Here is a 22,997-nt window from a genome sequence, read left to right as displayed (position 1 = left end):
TCACAAAATAAAAGAATGACTGTTTACAGTGTTCACTGCCATTCAAAAGTCTCAAGTGCACACTAAGACTGCATTTACTTGATCAAAAATACAGTGATATTGTGAAATATTATTACAATTTAAAATAACTGTTCTGTTTTTGTATATTTAAAAAAAGTAATGTCTTCCTGTGATGGCAAAGCTGAATTTTCAGCATCATTGCTCCAGTCTGAAAACAGTTGTGCTGCTTTGTATTTTTGTAGAAACTGTGATACCATTTCCGCCACTGAACAAAAACCTAAAAATAAAATGTAATCGTGACTTTTTATCTCACAGATCTGCCTTTTTTCTCAAAAGTGCATCATATAAACCCCTTTTAAATCCCATTTAAAGGGGGAAAAAAAAAAATTGCAATTGCGAATTTATATCCCACAATTTTAAGAAAAGAAAAATTGCGGAATTGTAAAGTTGCAGAAACAACTTCCATAACAACTGAATATGTCCTTTCTGAATTAAAGTATTATTTCTTTAAATACTAAAAATACTTTTTGAACAGCAGTGTGGTTACAATTATTTCTTGACATGTTGGCAACACTTTGATTCATCTGTAAGGAAACAATACAAATTTATCAAAGATACAAATCAACAATACAAATGCGTCAACTGCTTATCATTGTCCTCTGTTTAGAGCTGCTTTACAAAACTGATTTTTTTTTTTTGTAACATTTTTTTAAACATTAATTTCCTGTTTAACACTGTAAAGCTGCTTTGACAATCTGTATTGTATATAGCGCCATAGAAATAAAGGTGACTTAATAGAGCCAACAACATGTTCTGAAGATACATACTGTACACACTTGGTGCTTGTTTGTGAAAAACTCAAAATGTTTGGATGTTGCAAAGATGTTAGTATAAGTTTGCTAAGGTGTTGTGAGTGTCATAGAAATCACACATTCAATGTAACAAAATTGGTTGCCATGGTGATAATTACCACATTCTTGTAGAAGAAATAGATGACCATGTTGGCCAATCTGGAGTAGCACCAGTGTCCGTGAACCAGCAGCAGTCTTTGCAGGTGTTTGAAGCGTGTGATAGCAAAATCACTGGCCATGACAGCCTGAAAAACACAAACACAACTCAGCATGAAATCAGCGTTACTGGTTACGCTCATTCTTTATGGTATAGTCCACTTTAGACATTCTACTAACTATAAGTAACTTTGCAACACGTTGACTGACTCTAATTAGAAAATTAATAGACTGTTAGATTAGGGATAGTAGACAGTGTATACAATACTGATTACATGTATTACATCTGGATTACGTAATCAGATTCCAAATATTAAGTACTTGTTATTACATTATTATATTTAATTTTAATATATTCATGATCAGATTACAGCTACTTTTTTTATAGATTACATTACTACATGTTGTTCATAAATGGTAGTAAATAATTCATAATTTATTGATTCTCCCTAATTCTTTTCTCTCTTTTAAATTTTCCTTTCTAAAAATGTTTTTGATATTAAAAAGGAATATATTCTCTCTATTTGCTATATGTTTAATGGTAAATTTAAAATAAATTAGCTAAAAAGTAATCGAAAAATACATTACATAAAAAAGTAACCTAGATTACATTACTAATTAGTTTTCATCATGTAATCTGTTATCAGTATTGGACTACAATATGTAAGTAATCTACCCAGCTCTGTTAGTAGAATAAGTTGACATACTTGCAAATTCACTTACAGTATACACTAAAAAAATGATACAAATTTTTTTAAGGTAAGTGGTTGCAAAGAATTTATTTTAGCTACATTTAAAAAAAAAAAAATTAAAGTTAGTCAACTAAATTTGTTTATTTAAATGTAGCTAAAATATTGCAGTGGTTGATTGCAACCACTTACCTTTGAATAATTCAATGAATAATTTTTTTTCAGTGTGCCCCTCCCCCAATTCCTGATAGGACACAATTAAGGCCCACCCCACATTTTTCTTGTTCGAGAAGCAGTTTCACTCAGATAAACGGCACAATGTGGAAGTAAAACAGTAACTATTTCATGCCGACTTAAAACACACCTAATCCAGTCGATCGGAAAAAAAAAAACTCTTTAAAAAACTTTTATTAATTGACACATAATTGCAGTTAGGGATGCACAATATTGGATGCCGATATCCGATATGCCGATATTTTTCAACTCATTTCGGCCGATACCGATATCGATATATTTCCTTTTGTTTGGAAACAACACCAAGTCTCTCCTGTGCAGAAATTATAAGCAAAATATTTTTAATTTTGGTTAGTTTTTAACAAGAACTTATTTGTTAGAATTAAATAAAAAATAATGAAGATTTTTTTGACAGTTCATTGAAGCTTTGAAAACAACTATAAATAAACTATATATCAATCCCTGCATTTTTTTTTCCACCAGAAAGATGTACTGTTAACCCTAACATTTTATTTTAAGATTTAAGATTTAACATTTGTAGATGGTCTAAAGCAAAAGAGTTCTGAAAATATTTTAGAGCTTATGATTTGTTTAAAAAATAAAACATATTACACATTAATGAATAAATCAGTATATATAAAATTATTTAATTTACAAGTGTCATGTTTGTGATTTTATTTTTTCATGCAAGCTATAGCTTCTGACCATTAAATCAAAACATACTCATTATTTTATGACATCAATTACTGCTTTATTTAATCAGAAACACAGTCTAAATGTTCTTTGTGAAGGCTATTTTACTTTTAATTTAATTAGAAGTAGGCCAACAGCGCACCCTACAGATTAAAACTCCGTACCGAACGGGCATTAGGGCCCGGGGGAGGCTGCCGCTGCACGTGCTGTTACTGTTTATACACCGAACGCGTCACAGATTAAATGCAGCGATCCAAAACAGTCAATCTAATCCTCATTCAGACAAACATTTGCTTGAAGAATGAGCTGACCTGAACACTGCTGACGTGATCTAATCACTAGCATACCCTGAGCACATGTGAGTTAATGTATTCCTCTTATCGGCAAGACATATCGGCATCATTTTTAATATCCGGCCGATGCCGATATTCACATTTAAAGCTATTATCGGCCGATTCCTATATCCGATATCAGTCCGATAATATCGTGCATCCCTAATTGCAGTGCTTTATCTTCACCTAGGAGTGGGTTACAAAATACAGGAACACAAACCTGCATCCCCTCTTGTCCAGAAACTCCAATGCCGACGTCTGCAGCTTGGATCATGTTCACATCATTGGCGCCATCACCTGAATCGACACAGATCATAATGCATCGCAACAGAAAACCAATGCACTTCACAGACCTGCACAAAAGTAATCATATAAATGATTTCAGAAAGCCTTCCGCCTCAAATCCAAGGTTTCATTACCTACGGCGAGGGTCATGACCCTCAGTTTCTGCCGAATGAGTTTAACCACAGCGCTCTTCTGCAGCGGCGTCACTCGACAGCAGAGCACCGCACGGCAGTGTTTGCAGAGCTCCACAAACTGCTCCACCAGCTCGTCTGACATGGCCATGCTCAGAGTCGGCCCGTCGATCACCAGCCCGATGCTGGGCTCCATCAGCGGCCCATCAAACGCTGAACTACGCCCCGCACCGGGTGACAGCGTGCTCCGCCGCACCTCTCCCAGCGTGTCTTCCAAACGCATTTTACACACGGACTGCAATATAACACAGACTGTGTTAGTATTTGAACTTGCAAAACTGCCAGGTGTCACATTCATATTTTTGTTGCATACATCTGCTTTTAAATGATAATGAATGTAATAAACAGGTAATTTAGTTTACAAAACCATTCAAAAGTATGGGGGTGGTAAGATTTTTTGATGTTTACAAGATGTTACAAGTCACCCTAAAGAAAATTTAATAATTACACAAAACAAATCATACAGTAGTCTATTGAAAACAATAGGATCAATTAAAAACAATGCAAACAAATACAAACAATAATAGGATAGCTAGCAGATATAAGATTCTAGTGTTGACAAATCTGAGTACTAATTAACCAATTCTTCAACTGAACCCTAAATAAAGCATACGTGTCTAGATCTCTTATAGTTTTGTAAAATAATTTTATACATCAAGCGTACATTTGCATACTTAATCATGTTTTCCCAACTTAACAAATTGTATTTTTTCGGTATTGGACAATGATGATAATGTACCAATTTGTAAACACATTAACATGACGTCACATCAAGCATTTCATATCTGATCCTAAATGAAATTACATGAATGCACGTTATCTTGCAATGGCATCATGATCAAATTAATATTCATGAGACATCACATGTCATGAAGTCACATCCACCCACATGCACATACTTTACACTCTGGCACTGCTGTGTGTTTTAACATGACTGGTTTGAGTTGAGAATATATCTGGGTTATGACTAAATGAAATTTCAGTTGTTGCCCATTTCACTATGTTACATAAATGGCTTATGATTCTCTCATTTCCACACAGCTTTCTATTTAGGGAATAAAATAAGATATAAGATGGTGATAAATGATCTTATACCTCATGAAAAACTAGGACAACAGAAAGCGAAGGTTTTAGATGCACAAGATGAGGCATTTCATAAAATGTGTGTAAAACAATATATGCGGAAGTCTTGGGGAAGAGATTTCATGTTGAAATGAAACTAGAACAGTTTCCTGCCCTCCTCAGAAGTGTGAAAATGGGATTACAGAGCAGAAATATGAGCCATTCAGAATGGTGAATGCACTTTTTCTCAGCGCTCTTAAACAGACTCAGGCAGACATGAAATGAAAAACAGCATATCTGACAAATTGTTGCAAGCGTGTTTATGTGTTTGAACACGCTATGCAGAACTTCACTCTTGAGGGGATGAAATTGTGTAACACTGATGCCTCTGTTGTCCCAGATAAACCAATTAACCCTTTTCCTTTTGTGCGGGTTCAGTGTTTTAAATCCCAAACAACATGTGCAGCACGTGACAAATACACAACATGCTCTTACTGAGATCTCTGACCCGGCTGATCCTGCTGGAAAGACCCGGTTTAACAATACTAATGTACAACGGCGTTTTATAGTGCCACGTAAAATAAAAAATAAATCTAAGATTACGAGATTATAGTATTTTGAAAATAAAGCCAAAATTATGAGAATAAAGTCGTAGCAACATGAGATTAAAGTCCTAATATTTTAAGAAAAAATAAGTAGCATTACGAGATTAAAATCGTAATATATTGAGAATAAATAAGTAGCAATAAATAGCATTATGAGATTAAAATCATAATATTTTGAGAATAAATAAATAGCATTATGAGATTAAAACCATAATATTTTGAGAATAAATAAGTAGCATTATGAGATTAAAATCATAATATTTTGAGAATAAGTAGCAATAAATAAGTAGCATTATGAGATTAAAATCGTAATATTTTGAGAATAAATAAGTAGCATTATGAGATAAAAATCGTAATATTTTGAGAATAAATAAGTAGCATTATGAGATTAAAATCGTAATATTTTGAGAATAAATAAGTAGCATTATGAGATAAAAATCGTAATATTTTGAGAATAAATAAGTAGCATTATGAGATTAAAATAGTAATATTTTGAAAATAAAGTCGTAGTGATATGAGATTAAAATCATAATATTTAAAAAATAAATAAGTAGTATTATGAGATTAAAATCATAATATATTGCATGAATAAAGTTAATTAAAGTGAAAATTCCACCTACTACACACACACACACACACACAATCAAAACATTTGTGGCATCCAACCTTTCATTTTTCTCATGTATTTAACATTAAAAACCATAATAAAAGGTTGAAATGGGCTCTAACTTGGTTTTTTATTCTCAATACAATTAATCAAATTTTGCTATGACTTCATTCTCATAATTTTGACTTTAGGAATTTAATCTTTTAATCTTTGATTTATTTTTTATTTTAAAACGCTGTTATACTAATGCGATATGCGATATGCCTAATTGTTCTGATGAAGCTTGTTCATGAACAGGTCAAACAGTGCATGAGTTAGTTGTCAGTGAAGTACCTTCCTGCTGGTGCTGAAGGTGAACACCAGGTCCTCGTGCTCCAGCAGCTTGCAGGAGTATGCGATGTTGATGGCCGTCTCGGGTTTGTCCCCTGTCAGTACCCACACCTGCATGCCAGCCCGCCTCAGAGCCGTGATGGTTTCTGGGACACTTTCTTGGAGACGGTCCTCAATGCCGGTGGCCCCTGTGGGACACTCCAGAAGGTCAGATTACGTTTCATGTCACCAAACTGACTTTGAATGTTATCTGGATGATTACACTCTTAAAAATGAAGAGTTTTTACTGGCACTTGTGATTCTGTGAAGAACAATTAACATTAATTGAACATTTCCATTGTATAAAAGGTTCTTATGTCATCTCATTTCTGCCATGGGATAAAAAAGATAACTGTGCCTTTTTATTCACAATTCTGACTTTTTTAAAATCACAATTCTGAGACCGAAGTCAGAATTACACATTATAAACTCAGAATTGTGAGATATTAACTTTCTGGGGGAAAAAATTGTGAAAAAAGTCAGAACTGCAAGATGTAAATATAAATATAAACTCACAATTGTGAGAAAAAAAGTCAGACTAAATAAAAGTCACTGTTACCTTTTTTTTTTTTTTTTTACTTTTTATACCATGGAATAAAACAGAATTGTGAAATGTAAACTCAGAATTGAGAGAAAAAAGTCAAAATTGCAAGATGTAAATTCTGACTTCTAGGTGAAAAAGTCAGAAATGAGAGATATAAACACATTTATGAGAAAAAAAGTCCATTTTTTTTATACCATAGCAGAAAATTGTGAGATAAAAAGTTGCAATTACTTTTTTGATTTTTTATTCAGTGGCAGAAAAAATAAATAAATTGCAAGATATAAAGTCAGAATTCAGAGAAAAAAATCATGTGAGATAAAAAAAAAATTAAAAAAAATCTTAAATCACCTTTTTTACTAGGTGACAGAAACATGCTTCCATAGGTTCTTACAGTGGAAAAAAAGGAAAGAACCTTGTTTCTTTTATTTTTGTATTAACATGTTTCTCAAATGGTTCTTGTATGAACTGTTCCCTGAAAGGTTTTCTGGGAAACTCAAAATAGTTCCTCTGTGGCCTTTATTTTTAAGTACTTCACTGTACCCAGCAGAGTGAAGTTGTTCTCGATGAAGGCTGCGGTTTCCATCAGACGCTCTTCTTTCTCATCCATGGCTGACAGCGCCTCCTGTCTGACCGCAGACCAGGCCCTGAACTCCTGCTCACCGATAACCTTCAGAGAAAAACACACCGCTTTCCATGAGCACCGCTCTTCAGCTGCTCACCGAGTCTCACTACAACACTTTCCACAAAACTTCTACCTTCTTGGCGAAGCACAGCGTCCGTAATCCATTCCTGGCGTACATGTCAAGGTCTTTTTGAGTTTTTACAGCAAGTCGCTTCGCCTCAATATCCACTTGTGTCATATCTGTGAAAAACAAACCACGCACACATTTAAATCTGCCATGGTGACTGTATTTCAATCAGAAACTTACATTTTAGCCTGTTCCTTTGCTATTGTGAGCTATCGTATGATTTCAGAAGACTTGGAATAAAGTACACAAGTCGTTTGGATCATTATAATTTTTTAACAATCTCTATTTTTGTTCCATAAAAAAATAAATTAATAAAAATAAAAAACAAACAAAGCGTTGTTGAAATAAAACAAACACATTTTTAACATCTCCATTTTTGTTCAATTAAAAAAAAAAAAACTTTAAATAAAAAAAGTTTTTAAAGAAAAATAAATGAGTAAATCTGCTAAATATTGTAAGCTAATTTATGACCAGAAATTTGAGCTCATATTAAAATCGCTCAAAATCTAAAAATGACAATATCTACGCAACTATTATTTTTTAAGAAACGTATACTTTTATTTAACAAGGACAAATTCAATTGATAATAAAGACATTTCTAATGTTCAAAAATATTTCTATTTCAAATCAATGCTGTTTTGAACTTTCTATTCGTCTGTGACTCCTGTAAAATAAAATGCATCACTTTTTCTACAAAAATATAACTGTTTTCAACAAAAATGTTTCTTGAGCAGCAAATCAGCATATTGGAATGATTTCTGAAGATCATGTGACACTGAAGACTGGAGTAATGATGCTGAAAATTCAGCTTTGAAACACAGGTATAAATTACATTTGATTTTATATTCACATAGACAACAGTTATTTTACATTCTAATAATATTTCACAATATTCCTGTATTTTTGATTAAATAAACGCAGCTTTACTGACCCCAATCCTTTGAATGGTGTACGCTGGTTCATGTTTTTGATCTTTTGATGCTCACCTGAGAAAGCACTGCCCAGTCTCTCCATGACGGCCGAGTCAGCTCCTTTGGTGTACATGATGATTTCACTGGTGTGTGGATGTCGTACAATGATGGACATCCTCCTCCTCGTGGAGTCGAAGGTCAGGATGTCCAGCACCTCAAACTTTAGCAGCGCTTCATTGGGCAGCTTGACAGTCACATAATGAGGGGTGCGCTCCACCATGGTGAACCCATAAGCCTTTGCTACGTGAATGAGAGCGGCCTCATCTGGACTGTGGGCCTCGTAACACACCTCCTCCGACCCAGACAGACCGCTTTTAACCTTGCGTTCACTACAAATCCCCTTCTGCCCCGTGACGTCTGAGACCTCTGAGCTGTGAAACACGCTGGGCTCGTCTTCATCGATGGAGAAAGGATCTGTGAGTGTCTCCCCTCCTCTCTTGAAGGACTTCATGGAGGTGAAAAGTTTTCCCAGAGAAGACTTTCTAAACCACTGCCGCATCTTATGAAAGGAACCTCCTGAGTATGAGGAGTTACGCCGCCCTTTGACCTGGAAAAATATGTACATTTATTTGCAGTTCACTTACGTCCAAAACGAATGATCAAGTCTGTTTAATAGTCTTAATGTTGGCAGTCTGTTCAAATGATGAATCAAAAACATCACTTCACAAGTGCATTGCATTGTGGGATACAGTATCCAGCGCAATGGGATCTGTTGTGCACTGCATATTTTGACAAATACACTTGGTATTCTGTGCAAACTGACACTTTCCATTCGGCGCTCAGTATGCATGCTACAGAAATAGTATGCATGCTTTTTGAAGTCTTTCTTAACACTGTATGAATACATTTTTTCGGCAACGATGCATCAAATTGATCTGACTGACAGTAAAGACATTTAAATTTTACAAAACCTTTCTATTTCAAATAAATGCTGTTCCTTTGAACTTTCTCTTCAACAATTATCCTTAAAAATGCATCATGATAATAACTGATCATTATTAAGAAGAATAAATGTTTCTTGAGCAGCAAATATTCATATTAGAATGATTTCTGAAGGATCATGTGATTTTGAAAATGTATTCAAATAGTGTATACAAAAGTTACTTTAAATGTTAATACTATTTCACAATATTAGTGTGTTACTGTATTTTTAGTCAAATATGCATAGTCTAGCAAAAATCTTATTGACCCAAACGTTTGTACAGTAGTGTACATATTTGTTATTTGTAATATCACAAATAGTCTACTTTCTGTAGAGATAATGGTATAAGTTGCAATTAATATCATTATATGGATTTTTAAAATTAAATAATTGGTAAAAACCCAATTCTGAAATGAATTTGTTAAATCAGATTTTCTGTATGTGTGTTCAGTTAATTATGATAAACCTGAAATATTGTAAATATTAAAACGGAGCCCATGTTCCTGCATAATGCTCGAATACACTAATATTTCTAAAATAAAAAAGTTACTTTTAATTTTAATAATATTTCACAATATTACTGCTTTTACTGTATTTTTAAGTATCGGTTAATAGTCCATTTTTGTTAAATATAGCCATAGAAGTTGTATTTATTAGCATTATATATATATATATATATATTATTATTATTTTTTTTTAATAATTGGTAAAAACCCAATTCCAAAATGAATCAGTTAGATCAGATTTTCTTGTGTTCGATCAATTGTGATAAACCTGAAATATTGCAAATGCCCATGTTCCTGCATAACGCTCTAAAATACACTAATAATGGAGTTCTTCAGGTAGCTACTGTGGATCCGCATACATTGCGGCTGCCTCTTAAGTTGCGATGGACCCAGGGTGATACAATCATGCTCCATTGGTAATCAACTTAATTAATGTTGACCCAATGTCTTTGAACGTCTCAGTGCTACAGGTCTGAGGCCAAATATAATTTCTACCCTGGACAAAGTGCTTCGCTCGGGGTCCTCGAGTGCAATTTGGGAAATTAGCGCTGACCGGCAGTGAAGGATACTCAGCTTCACTAAACTTCTCTCTCACACTCGACTCACTACAGACGCATGTGGGGCGGACTTGGGGGACGACGGATGAAAAATCTAATTGCCTGCGCCAAGTAAGTGCTTGCTGGAGAATTAAAATGCAGTAATTATAAAACATACCACCGGGCTGCGAAGCACGAGCTGAAGAAGAATTAGTCATGCAGGGGCAGTGGTAAAATATCTCGGGGCAATGAGGTACTCGGTGTGCAAGAGGCATAATTTACATGGCGGCCTATTATTGTTATTGTTTTGAGATAAGGGCCGTTTTTGAGCATGTCCCCAACCCCCTCGGCTCCAAGCGAGGCCAGCGTTCGCTCTCACCCTCTGTCTTTGGGCCGTCGCGGAGGAAACCAGCACTGTGTTGCAGATGGCCAAAGCCAGGAAAAAGTCCAGGTAGGGCCCGGTCTGGATGCTCGCCATCTGACGCTCCACCTCCAGCATCAGCTTCCTGTCTGGAACCACCACCGTTTCCTGTTGGAGGAAATACGGCTGTGATTACATCATGCACAATAAGACCATGCGGTTTGTTTCCATAGGTGGAAAATTGCATGACATCGTACGACAACAAAAGGCGCGACGTCACGCGAAGAGGCAGCGGGGTGCGAGACGATCTGTACAGTATCAGTAGCCCATGTTTAATGCACCCCGGCGGCCCCATATGTCAACAGATCGAAACAGAGCGGATCCGAGCCAGCATCGCTGTGCTCATAACTGACACCAAACTGCTCGGCCATCTGCGGGGCAGACCGTGAGCACACAGGAGAATGGGTCAGGGGCGAGACGTCAGAAATGACACATTTCGGCTTTATTCAAATGATTTAATATGCTGTCATTTACAATATTTGATCATTTTATGGGTTGGGCATGTGAGAGCGTGGCAAAATGCAAAACAAGCTTCTCTTTTATCTACTGAATTGTCGTCCCACTGCAAAAAATGATTTTCTTACTTAGCATTTTTGTTTAAACATTCTTAAATCACGATATTATGTCTTGTTTTCTGAAAAAAAAGTTTTTGCATAAAACAAAAATAAATATCAGCCAATGGGGTAAGAAAAATAAACTTAATTCAAAGGGAAAACACGATTATTTCCCTCATCCCATTGGTAGATATTTTGTCTTGTTTTAAACAAAAACTACCAAAGAAATCGTGTCATTCCAAACCTGTACCTTCTTTATTCTGTTAAACACAAAAGAAGATATTTTGAAGAATGTTGGTAACCAAACAGTTGGCGGTAGCCATTGACTTCCATAGTATGGAAAAAAATATTATGGAAGTCAATGGCTACCGCCAACTGTTTGGTTACCAACATTCCGTTTAACAGATAAAAGAAATTCATACAGGTTTGGAACAACATTTAATTATGTATTTCATTTTTGGTTGAACTATTCCTTTAATATTTGAAGTCATTTACTTCTCAAGTAAATGCATCTTGATTTAAGAATGTTTAGATATGTGTAATGGAAAACAAGACAAAAATACTAAGTAATAAAATAATTTTCAAAATATCCAGTCAATCTTGCAACCCAGGCTCACTGAAAATACGTGACACTGCCTACATTTCTCAAACCTGAAATATGTTGTTCTGGCTATGTTTTGCATCACTATTTTAGGTGACACGACCACAGGAGGCTCTATAAGCAATTTTTTCTCCATTGCAGATAAATTAAACAGACCAGTGCCTGTGGGTACAATTTAGCAAAATTACATTTTGTTGCTTGTGGCGCAGCAGTTTGGAAGTGAAATGTCTGGCACTAAAAAGTGTGTTCAATTTTGTCTATAAGGGACAGTTCACCCAAAAATAATATTTCTGTCACCATTTGCTCACCTTCAAGTTTTTCCAAACCTGTATGAATTAATTTCTTCTGTTGAACACAAATGAAGATACTTTGGAGAATGTTATTCACCATATCATTCTTCCATACAATTTTTTCCCTCTACTATGGAAGTCAGTGGCTACCGTCAACTGTTTGGTAACTAACATTCTTCAAAATATCTTCTTTTGTGTTATATTGGTTAATGCAAATATCACAGCAGTTCAGAAATTCAGTCTCTGCTCTATCAGGTGCGCTACCGAGCAAGTTTACTAAATTAGAAAAGCCATATATACACTGGTCAAAGTATGTACGGCAAACATGAAAATGTAATTGTGGTAACACTTTATTTTGATGCTCCCTTTTGAATATTCTGTTGACACTAAGTAATGTTGCAACTACATGTCAACAAACTCTTATGAGAGTATTATTAGACGGTCTACTTCATATCTACTAACTCCTTATTGTGTTGGTCTCCCAACAGATATTCTACTGACTATAAGTAACTTTGCAAGAACGTGTCAACAATCTAACCTTAACCCTGCCAGTCAACTAATACACTACTAATACTCTAATGAGAGTCAGTAGAAATGTAGGTGCAACATTACTTATAGTCAATAGAATGTGTTAAAGGGACTATCAAAATAAAGTGAAATCGTAATTGTTTACAAATCATGCACTATGGTAAAATTGTTTTGAGGTCATAATATACTACTGTGCAAGCAACTGTGTAAAATAAGTAATCGATAATCATAATTTGTGTGAACAGTTGTTGGTGTTTTACTGCCTCTAGTGTTCATTTCAGCTGGAAACTGCAGTGAATTGTATGCAATTATATGCATTTTTTTGGAGTCTGCAAAAATATAGGTAGAGTCACATTTTCCCAATGAGCCTGAAAGAGACTTTTTCTTTCAAAACAAATCATCCTGTATTCCCAACCTTCACCCCGAACACACAGATATCAGCGTCTTCTGATCTATGATCTCACCAGAGGACTGCTGAAGGCCATGTCACTTTGGGCTCCTGCTGCCACTTTTGATCTGCACCGATTGGCAGCTGTGACTTGAGTGTTGGCGTGATTTTTGTCCCCTGTGTGGATGTCCTGTAATTCTTCCAGAGGGAAGAGTGGAGGAAGCTTTGTCTGTTGGTAGATAGTGACCTCCTCCTCTTCATTCGCTCCACTGATGACTGCCAAACGAGCAGCTGAGGAATGCCAAAAATAACAGCCATCCTTATTATTCCTTCAGCTAATTATACCAATTTACAGCAAACTAAAGAAAACATCTAAAAATAAATAAATGAATGAATTAATTAATTAATTTGAAAAACGTAAAAATTTGGGACGAGATTTACTAAACAGGGCAAATTAGCGTTAGAACACAATTCCATAAATGCACAGATGGGAAAAATTATGCATGTGATTTACTAACAATGCGCACATTAAAGAACACAGATGCAGCCAGATCATTTCCATAATGACCAGCGCAATCTACCAAGAGCAGCACAAATTACCGCCTGCTTTTACTGCCTTTTGGGGGGTTAAATAATGGCGCAAATACCAGTAATTTGACGAGTGCATACGTTAGTAAATCGTGTTGCGTGATTTATTTTAAAATGCCCCTATTATGGGTAATGAAAGGTTCATATTTTGGTCTGGGGAGTCCCCAACAAGAGGTTGACATGCATGCAAGGTCAAAAAACTACTCGTTTCAATGATTCAGAGATATGAGGCTTTCTTTTGACACACAATAACTTTATACACGGTGCACTTTCAGATTTAAAACTTTGCAGGATGTTTTCATTCACTTAGAGCTGTGTTACACACTGCATGAAAGGTAATTTTCAAAAATCCATAATAGGGGCACTTATTTACTCTCCTCCCATAACTTTTGCATCTGAAAGGGAAACTCCTACAGATGCATATTCAATAAGGTCAGGCGCAAAAATAACTGTGTCCATGCCTTTTCAGCGCTAATTCTTCACTGCACGTTTTTAGTAAAAACCTGACAGTACCATTTTAACGCCAAAAGACTACTAAATCTGGCCCTTGAATTCGAAATTATTTAAATTTAAAGTTTCAAAAATTGATACATTTTTGCTAAATTGTAATAAAGCAGAATAGAAGAGATGAATATTGCAGAACAAATGTAAAATATTTAAAAGCTTATAAAATAATAATCAGCACAGAGATAAGCTTTCCAAACGCACCGTTCTCCTCGTGACAGTATTCAGTCCCCATGATGGTGCAGCGCCTGAACACCATCTTGTTTTCTGTGAGCGTCCCTGTCTTATCCGAGAAGACGTACTGGATCTGTCCCAAGTCCTCAGTGATGTTCAAAGCACGACACTGGACCCGACTGTCCAGCTCCTCGTCGTACAGTTCCACATCCTGAGTGATGAAGAAGATCTGCCCCATCTTCACCAGCTCAATGGACACGTACAATGAAACAGGGATCATCACCTGGAGAGAAAGTCCTGGAAATATTAGTGTTAGGAGCCGGATACACATCTGCAATCTCAGTCTTTGTCAATTTCCATGAATATATAGCTCATTCTTGATCAACAAACGGGCCGTGAAAAGAGGTGCTTAATCTTCAGGAAAGGTGAAACTAAATATTAGAATATTATTTCACCTCAGAAGGCGAAACCAAATATTATATAAACAATTTTATTTTGAGGTTGGCTATTTTTGCAATTTTAATAACATTTTGGACATCTAAATACAAGTTTAAAATTATATATTTGAGATAAATAAATATGTCAATGTTGCAAATATAGATGTCAAAATTAAGATGTCACTTAGTTGGAGCCTGCTAGCTAGGAATAAAAATATTGGCTGTATTTCTATAAATCAAAGAAAACTATTTGTTTGATCATTATTTCTCATAGAAACTTGAGTGTCACTATATACAATTTATTTGAAAATTGATAAAAAAAAAAAAAATCTCATTATTTATTTACTTGTCTTTCCACCATGCAGCAGAAATGGTCCAATGATGTTACACATGTGTGAAATTATTACGATTTTTTTTTTTTTTTTAATTAAAAAGAAAATCTTCCAAAAAAAAAAAAAATAAATAAATCGTAATGTGCAAAAACCATGTGCTAACAATACTTTTTTTTTGTAATGCACAAAAACCATGTGCTATCAATACATTTTTTTTGTAATGTACAAAAACCATGTGCTACCATGGTTTTGGGCAAAAATATGGAACATGTTTTATAATAAATAAGTAAATAAATAAATAAATAGATAAATAAAAATAGTACTACAATAACTTGAATATCAAAATTCTGAAATTATTATATGATTTATGCCATTTTATGCAGTCAAAATGCTCAAGGTCTCTGAGGTGGGACAGGCCAAAAAATCAACATTTATAGGGATATTTCACCCAAAAATGAAAATGTCGTCATCATTTATTCACCCTCAGGTTGTTCCAAACCTGTACGAATTTCTTTCGTCTGCTGAACACATGTTGTTAGTAAGAATGTAGATAACCAAACAGTTGCTGGTACCCATTGATTTCCACAGTAAAGAAAAAAAGATACTATGGAAGTCAATGGCTTTGGCCAACTATACCTACATTCTTAAAAATATCTTCTTTGTTGAACAACTTGAAGGTGAGTAAGTGATGGCAAAAGTTTCATTTTTGATTGAACTATCCCTTTAGGCTAAACTAGTTATAGTGTACTCTATGATACATTTACGTCAGCGTATACCCTTTTGCTGAAATGTGGCCATTATTTTCACTTAAATGTACTTAACATATGCCTTTCGAGTGACAGATTGTGTACCTGAAGTAAGATGATCATGGTGAAGAACATGTAAAATCCCGCTAGTACTGAAGGAGTGTAATTGCCATTACTGTCAGGGACGATGTATGAGGGCATGCTGGTAAAAGTTTCCAACCAGATCGCATGGCCTGTGAGAAGGAGACATTTACATTCATTAATGACAGTACTGTATTTCAATATAGATATTGCAATAAAGCGTCATTGAACTCGAAGCACAGAGAAAGAGAGAGCAAGATTAATCACTGCTTTCATAAGAGACTGGCGTGTGAGGGAGCTATTCTGGGCGTCTGTAGTGTCCTTCTTTGGCTCACGCCTTACAGAAGGAAAAGAGAGCGTGAGGATTGTGTGAGGTCGAAACAGCACTTTATTCTTTATCTCTGTAGACTGCTGGGAGATCAGCCTCTCGCATGATGAAGAACAGACACCGAGCCAAGCCGAGCTTTCTGGAGTTCAGCATCAGAGTGTCATTTTGGGGCTTGAATGTTCAAGTAATCATTCAGTGTCACATGATCCTTCAGAAATCACTTAATATTGCTTTTGTGCAAACTGATACATTTTTTCAGGATTCTTTGATAAATGTGACCCTGGAGCACAAAACCAGTCATAAGGGTCAATTTTTCGAAATTGAGATTTATACATCATCTGAAAGCTGAATAAATAAGCGTTTGTTAGGATCGGACAACATTTGGCTGAGATACAACTATTTGAAAATCTGGAATCTGAGGGTGCAAAAAAATCTAAATATTGAGAAAATCGCCTTTAAAGTTGTCCAAATGAAGTTCTTAGCAATGCATATTACTAATCAAAAATTAAGTTTTGATATATTTACGGTAGGAAATGTACAAAATATCTTCATGGAACATGATCTTTAGGCACAAATAGCAAGTTCAAAACAGAATTTATTGGAAATAGAAATCTTTTGTACCTTTATAAATGTATTTTCTGTCACTTTTAGATCAACTTAATGCATCCTTGCTGAATAAAAATATAGAACTTTACTTTATTACTTTATTTAGTTTTTAGGACATTTTTAGAACAACGTAATTTTAACACATAACCTAATCGTTTAGCACAATGGCTTACATCAAAGTACCATGGTATGCTAGTACTACTACAGTACTTTTTAAGGGATATTACTATAGTACACTATAATACAAAAGTTGTCACTGTGGCGGTACCCTTTCAAAACATACAAATATGAACGATTTGGGCACTAATATGTACTTTTAAAGGGATAGGACACCCAAAAATGAAAATTCAGTCATCATTTGCTCACCCAAATTTCTTTCTTCTGTTGAAGATATAAAAACTGATGGTAGCCATTGACTTCCACAGTATTTTTTTCCCATACTATGGAAGTCAATGGCTACCGTCAACTGTCTGGTCGCCAGCATTCTTCAAAACATCATCTTTTATGTTCAACAGAAGAAAGCAACTCACGCAGGTTTGGAACGACACATGAGGGTGAGAAAATCATTACAAAATGTTTATTTTCAGGTGAACTGTCCCTTTAAGATATTAATATGCATTTTGAAAAGTGCCTTGAGTACAATGTTACAAATGATTAATTGCTTTGATAAAAACAGTAATTCTGTTTAAATAATGTGCATCTCCACAAAATAATGACATGCATGTACTGTAGTATAAGTAGTGTATTTTAGTGCATCCCATCATGTGAGCACACAATACCGTGGGAGTGTTAAATGTAGCTGTGTACACCACTATTGCAGAATCAGAGTGTGATTTTGCAGCTTGTATGTTAAAGTAATGCACTTTGTGCTCAGCATGTAGTGCGTCTTGAATTATCGAGGGGGTTGTTCCCCGTACTGTACCCAGGGCTCCGATGAGACACATGAAAAATAGAAGAACCACGCAGAAGAGAACATCCGTATTCATCTTCCTCTCAATCTTGCTGCGTTTGTACCTGGGCCCGCTGTTGTTTAACATGGATTTGGTCTCGTGTCCTGCAATGAATAAATCATGGCGTAAAAACAAGAACATTTGTAAAATAGCAACGGCCATTTAAGCCATGCCATGTGTATAATTTATCAAGAGAGAAACAGTGGGCTACAGAAAACTTCAACTGCTATCTGTGTGTGATATAATGCGCCTATTATAATCAACTAAGCCGTCGCGTGATCGCGTTATAGACAGCTTCATTGATTATAATGGGAGAGCGTTCTAGTTTGTTGCATCGCTGCCGGTGAAAATGGGGTCTGGTGGTACAGTATAGCATGGGCTTATTGCACTATTAGATGTTACAGTCACAGTATATTAGGCTCTATCGTTACAAATGAGGATCAGGGATGATGAATGAAAATGTATATTGTGAGTTATAAAAACAAAACAGCTTGCAGATGAGATATGGGGCAACTAAAGAAAAGAATGGGAAAGAAATTAAGAATTTGAGGTTGGTAAGATTTTTAAATGTTAATTATTTAAAATACTGTAAGCACAGTAATATTGTAAAATATTATTATAATTTAAACAAACTGTTTTCTGTTTTAATATATTGTAAAATGTAATTTATTCCTGTGATGATGAAGTTGAATTTTCAGCATCATTCCTACAGTCTTCAGGGTCACACGATCCTTCAGAAATCACTTAATGTTACTTTTTGTGTTTGTGTGTGGAAACTGATAAATTGTTTCAGGATTCTTTGATAAATAGTTTATCCAAAAATGAAAATTCTGTCATCATTTGCTCACTCTCAAGGTTTTCCAAACCTGTATAAATTTCTTTCTTCAATTCAAAACAAAAGAAGATATTTTGAAGAATGTTGTTGACCAAAAACTGACGGTAGCCATTGACTTCCACAGTATTTTTTTCCATGCTATGGAAGTCAATGGCTACCGTCAACTGTCTGGTCGCCAGCATTCTTCAAAATATCTTCTTTTGTTTTGAACGGAAGAAAGAAACTCACACAGGTTTGGAACGACATGAGGGTCAGCATTTTCAGGTGAACTGTCCCTTTAAGATATTAATATGCACCCTTCAGGGATAAATAAGATACAAAGGTGTACATTTTGAAAAGTGTAATGTTTCAACTTATAAATAACTTTGATAAAAACAATAATTATGTTTAAATGATGTGCATCTCCACAAAATAATGACATGCATGTACTGTAGTATATGTAGTGTATTTTAGTGCGTCCCATGTGAGCACACAGTACTGTGGAGTGTAAATATGGTGATGAAATGTACCTGCGTACACCACTATTCCAGCTGCATCATCAGTATTTCTCACCATGCAGCCGCGCAACAGAAGACTATCGATGCCGAAGCCCGTTCTCCTCTTATCAGGCCTCTCCCTGTGACATCAAACACAGCATCTTCCTTAGTCACCCAGACTAATTACCTCAGTGCGTGCCACGTGAGGAACGGGCCCGACTTTGAATGGAGGAGCAGGATAAGAGCTTTATAATGCTTGGGAACATCAGAATCATCTCTCAGCGTGATAACCCAGTTAATATGGCTGCAACGGGACAAAAAAAAGGGGCCAAATCTGTTTTCCAGCCTACTTCATGCCCTGGATGTGTGGGGAAACTTTGCAACGGAGATTTAAAGGAATAGTTCACCCTAAAAATAAACATTGGCTGAGAATTTACTCACCCTCAGGCCATCCAAGATGTAGATGAGTTTGTTTGTTCATCAGATTTGGAGAAATGTAGCATTGCATCAGTGTCTCAGCAATGGATGCTCTGCAGTGAATGGGTGCCGTCAGAATGAGAGTCCAAACAGCTGATAAAAACATCACAATAATCCACACCACTCCAGTCCATCAGTTAACATCTGGAGAAGACAAAAGCTGAGACAAATCCATCATTACGGCATTTTAACTTTAAACTGTCTCTTCTGGCCAAAATCCGAGTCCATAATCTATAATAACACATCCTCCAGTGAAAAAGTGCATCTCCTGTTCTCTCTCACATCAAACACCACACGCATATTTGTTTAGAGCTGTTTTCCATTGTAAACGATGCTTGATCTGTGCAGATTTCTCTCCTGATTCAGACCAGACGTTTTTTTTCACTTGGAGGAAGCATTATGGACTATTTTTTGGTTTTGTTTTGTTTTAGCATAGCTTTGAAATTCAAGGAATCGTTCACCCAAAAATGAAAATGCTGTCATCATTTAATCACCATAAAGTTGTTCCAAACCTGTATGAGTTTCTTTCTTCTGTTGAACACTAAACAAGATATTTTCAACCAAAGAGTTGACGGTAGCCATTGACTTCCATAGTATTTTTTGCCATGCTACTGTATTGTAAGTCAATGCATACCATCAACTTTTTAGTTACGCACATTCTTTAAAATATCTTTATTTTTTCTTCTATTTTTTTTTTTTTTTTGAGTTCAAGAGAAGGAAAATACTCACACAGTTTTAGAAAGACATGAAGATGAGTATTTTGATTTTTGAGCAAACTGTTGCTTTAAAAATGACACGATGGAATTGTTTCTTACAAACACAAAACTTTTGGCTTCACAAGATGTTAACTGATGGACTGGAGTGGATTACTTGTGAATTATTGTTCAACAGAAGAAAGAAACTCATACAGGTTTGGAACAACTTTATGGTGATTAAATGATGACAGCATTTTCATTTTTGGGTGAACGATTCCTTGAATTTCAAAGCTATGCTAAAACAAAACAAAACCAAAAAATAGTCCATAATGCTTCCTCCAAGTGAAAAAATCGTCTGGTCTGAATCAGGAGAGAAATCTGCTCAGATCAAGCATCGTTTACAATCCAAAACAGCTCTAAACAAATATGCGTGTGGTGTTTGATGTGAGAGAGAACAGGAGATGCACTTTTTCACTGGAGGATGCGTTATTATAGATTATGGACTCGGATTTTGGCCAGAAGCGGCTTTTGTCTTCTCCAGATGTTAACTGATGGACTGGGATGTTTTTATCAGCTGTTTGGACTCTCATTCTGACGGCACCCATTCACTGCAGAGGATCTGATACATTTCCAGCAGATTTTTATTTTTTGGTGAACTGTTCCTTTAACCCGCTGATGCTGGTGTCCACTACTAAAACCCATTTGAAAGCATTTAGGTAGATGCACCATCCGTGACCTTTGACCCTTTGGCCCATTATTTTAGACGAATGTCCTCTTTAAATGTTGTGTTTATTATTTATAACAACATAAATTCAACATGGCTGATGAAAGTGCTCATGCATTAGCCTCTGAAATATTTACAGATTGTACCTCTCAGAAGAAAATTGGTAATGGTTATCTACTTGCTTTTAAGTAAAGAAGAAGCATGAACATGTTTTCCCTTGTGACGCATCAGAGGGTTTAAGCAGTTTCACTGGTTAACGAATGACAAATGTGAAGGCCAAACAAATGCTGTTCACTGGTGTGGATCTGACAAAAGAGGCAGTCACGATGGAGTCGTGATGTAGTTAATTGTGCATGAAATTGAATGATTTGAGTAAAATCGATTTTAGATACTCACACATAACCTTTGAACAGGTTGAGGTTGTTGTTGGGGTTTTCACACACTACAGTACTGTCAAATGTTTGAGGTTGAAATGGTTCACCCTGAAAGACACGAGAGAAAAAAACGAGAGGATGTTTTTTCCTCCTTCTGTATCCTCATTTTTTTAAATGATCCAGTAATTTGAACTGACTAACGAGGGCTGTTCGACAAGTACTGCTGCTGACGGTGAAACTACACGTGGCAAATCGAGCAGTCATCAACAAAATAAACATCGAGTCTTTCCTGTACATGTTCAAAGAGTGTTTTTGTGTGTCACTCAGAATTGTATGACAGGTATGCAAGTGTTTGAGAGTTGTTAGTTATCTATTACACAATCAAACTTGGCTATCTTTTGCACAGTCATGGAGTTATGCTTTATGAACTTATGAGTAAGTAGATCTGTGTAATGAAGCTTCAGTCAAAAACTAAGGTATAAAAACATACAAAAAGGTAGGGATTAAAAAAATTATATACACTACTTTTCAAAAAAGTTTGGGGTCAGTAAGCTGTTTTTTTTTTTTTTTAAATAAATAATACTTTTATTCTGCATTAATCTAGGATTCATTGATTCAGTTGATCAAAAGTGAAGGCAAAGACATTTATAATGTTGCAAAATATTTCTATTTCAAATAAATGCTGTTCTTTTGAACTTTCTATTCATCTGTGAATCCTGAAAAATAAAATGCATCATGGTTTCCACAAAAATATTGGGCAGCACGACTGTTTTCAACATTGATAATAATCAGAAATGTTTCTTGAGCAGCAAATCAGCATATTATTATGATTTCTGAAGATCGTGTGACACTGAAGACTGATGCTGAAAATTCAGCTTTGATCACAGGAATAAAATGCATTTCAAATATATTGACATACAGTTAACATATATTAATATATTAAAATAGAACATTTATTTTAAATGGTAAAACTACTGCACAATAGTAGTGTTTTTAATGTATTTTTGATCAAATAAATGCTAACTCTTTCAAAAATTCAAAAAAGTAAAAAAAAATTTTTTTTTAAATCTCACTGACCCCAAACTTTTGTTAGTGTATATAAAACTAATTATTCATTATAGTCTTTTTGTGTGTGTGTGTGAGACAGAGGCAGATATATCACATACTTAAAATACACATAATTCAAATACTTAAACAGTAAATCTATTCTTTTTAATAATGGTCTTAAAAAAATATATATTTTTAATTAAATTATTAAAATATATGTTTAAATATATAATATATAAAATGTATTTTTAAAATGATATTATTAACAACATATTTTTAACATTTTATGTTCAAATTAGTGCTGTCAAATGATTAATCGCATCCAAAATAAAAGTTTTTGTTTACATAATATATGTATGTGTACTGTGTATATTTATTATCTATATAAATACAAACACATGCAAGTATATATTTAAGAAAATATGTTGTTTATATACTAAATATATTTATATATAATATAAAATATAGGAATATAAATATATAAATGTATTTAATATTTTCAAAATATATACACATGATAAATATACACAGTACACACA

General features: G+C 34.9%; 1 protein-coding gene and 1 long non-coding RNA gene across 2 annotated transcripts in view; one reads left to right on the top strand and one right to left on the bottom strand.

The window, feature by feature from the left end:
• The window catches only part of atp10b (ATPase phospholipid transporting 10B), a 43,217-nt gene that overhangs the window by 6,591 nt on the left and 13,629 nt on the right, over nucleotides 1–22,997 (bottom strand). The window contains exons 4-17 of the mRNA XM_058798864.1: nucleotides 21,434–21,519; nucleotides 19,175–19,281; nucleotides 17,803–17,934; nucleotides 15,971–16,098; nucleotides 14,381–14,633; nucleotides 13,161–13,375; nucleotides 10,682–10,831; nucleotides 8,354–8,885; nucleotides 7,374–7,480; nucleotides 7,159–7,285; nucleotides 6,039–6,223; nucleotides 3,375–3,666; nucleotides 3,176–3,252; nucleotides 971–1,096 (exon numbers count right to left, since the gene is read on the bottom strand). Of these exons, the coding sequence (XP_058654847.1) occupies nucleotides 971–1,096; nucleotides 3,176–3,252; nucleotides 3,375–3,666; nucleotides 6,039–6,223; nucleotides 7,159–7,285; nucleotides 7,374–7,480; nucleotides 8,354–8,885; nucleotides 10,682–10,831; nucleotides 13,161–13,375; nucleotides 14,381–14,633; nucleotides 15,971–16,098; nucleotides 17,803–17,934; nucleotides 19,175–19,281; nucleotides 21,434–21,519 (2,517 nt within the window). The remainder of the gene's footprint in view (nucleotides 1–970; nucleotides 1,097–3,175; nucleotides 3,253–3,374; nucleotides 3,667–6,038; nucleotides 6,224–7,158; nucleotides 7,286–7,373; nucleotides 7,481–8,353; nucleotides 8,886–10,681; nucleotides 10,832–13,160; nucleotides 13,376–14,380; nucleotides 14,634–15,970; nucleotides 16,099–17,802; nucleotides 17,935–19,174; nucleotides 19,282–21,433; nucleotides 21,520–22,997) is intronic.
• Nucleotides 2,855–4,697, top strand: LOC131553894 (uncharacterized). Its single transcript, XR_009274290.1, has 3 exons — nucleotides 2,855–2,981; nucleotides 3,146–3,318; nucleotides 3,439–4,697. It is a non-coding gene; the product is annotated as an uncharacterized LOC131553894 (long non-coding RNA).

The sequence above is a fragment of the Onychostoma macrolepis genome, chromosome 14 (assembly GCF_012432095.1).
Source record: "Onychostoma macrolepis isolate SWU-2019 chromosome 14, ASM1243209v1, whole genome shotgun sequence".
NCBI classification, from domain to species: domain Eukaryota; kingdom Metazoa; phylum Chordata; class Actinopteri; order Cypriniformes; family Cyprinidae; genus Onychostoma; species Onychostoma macrolepis.
The sequence above is the reverse complement of the archived record's forward strand: the minus strand, read 5'-3'. Positions and strand labels throughout refer to the sequence as shown.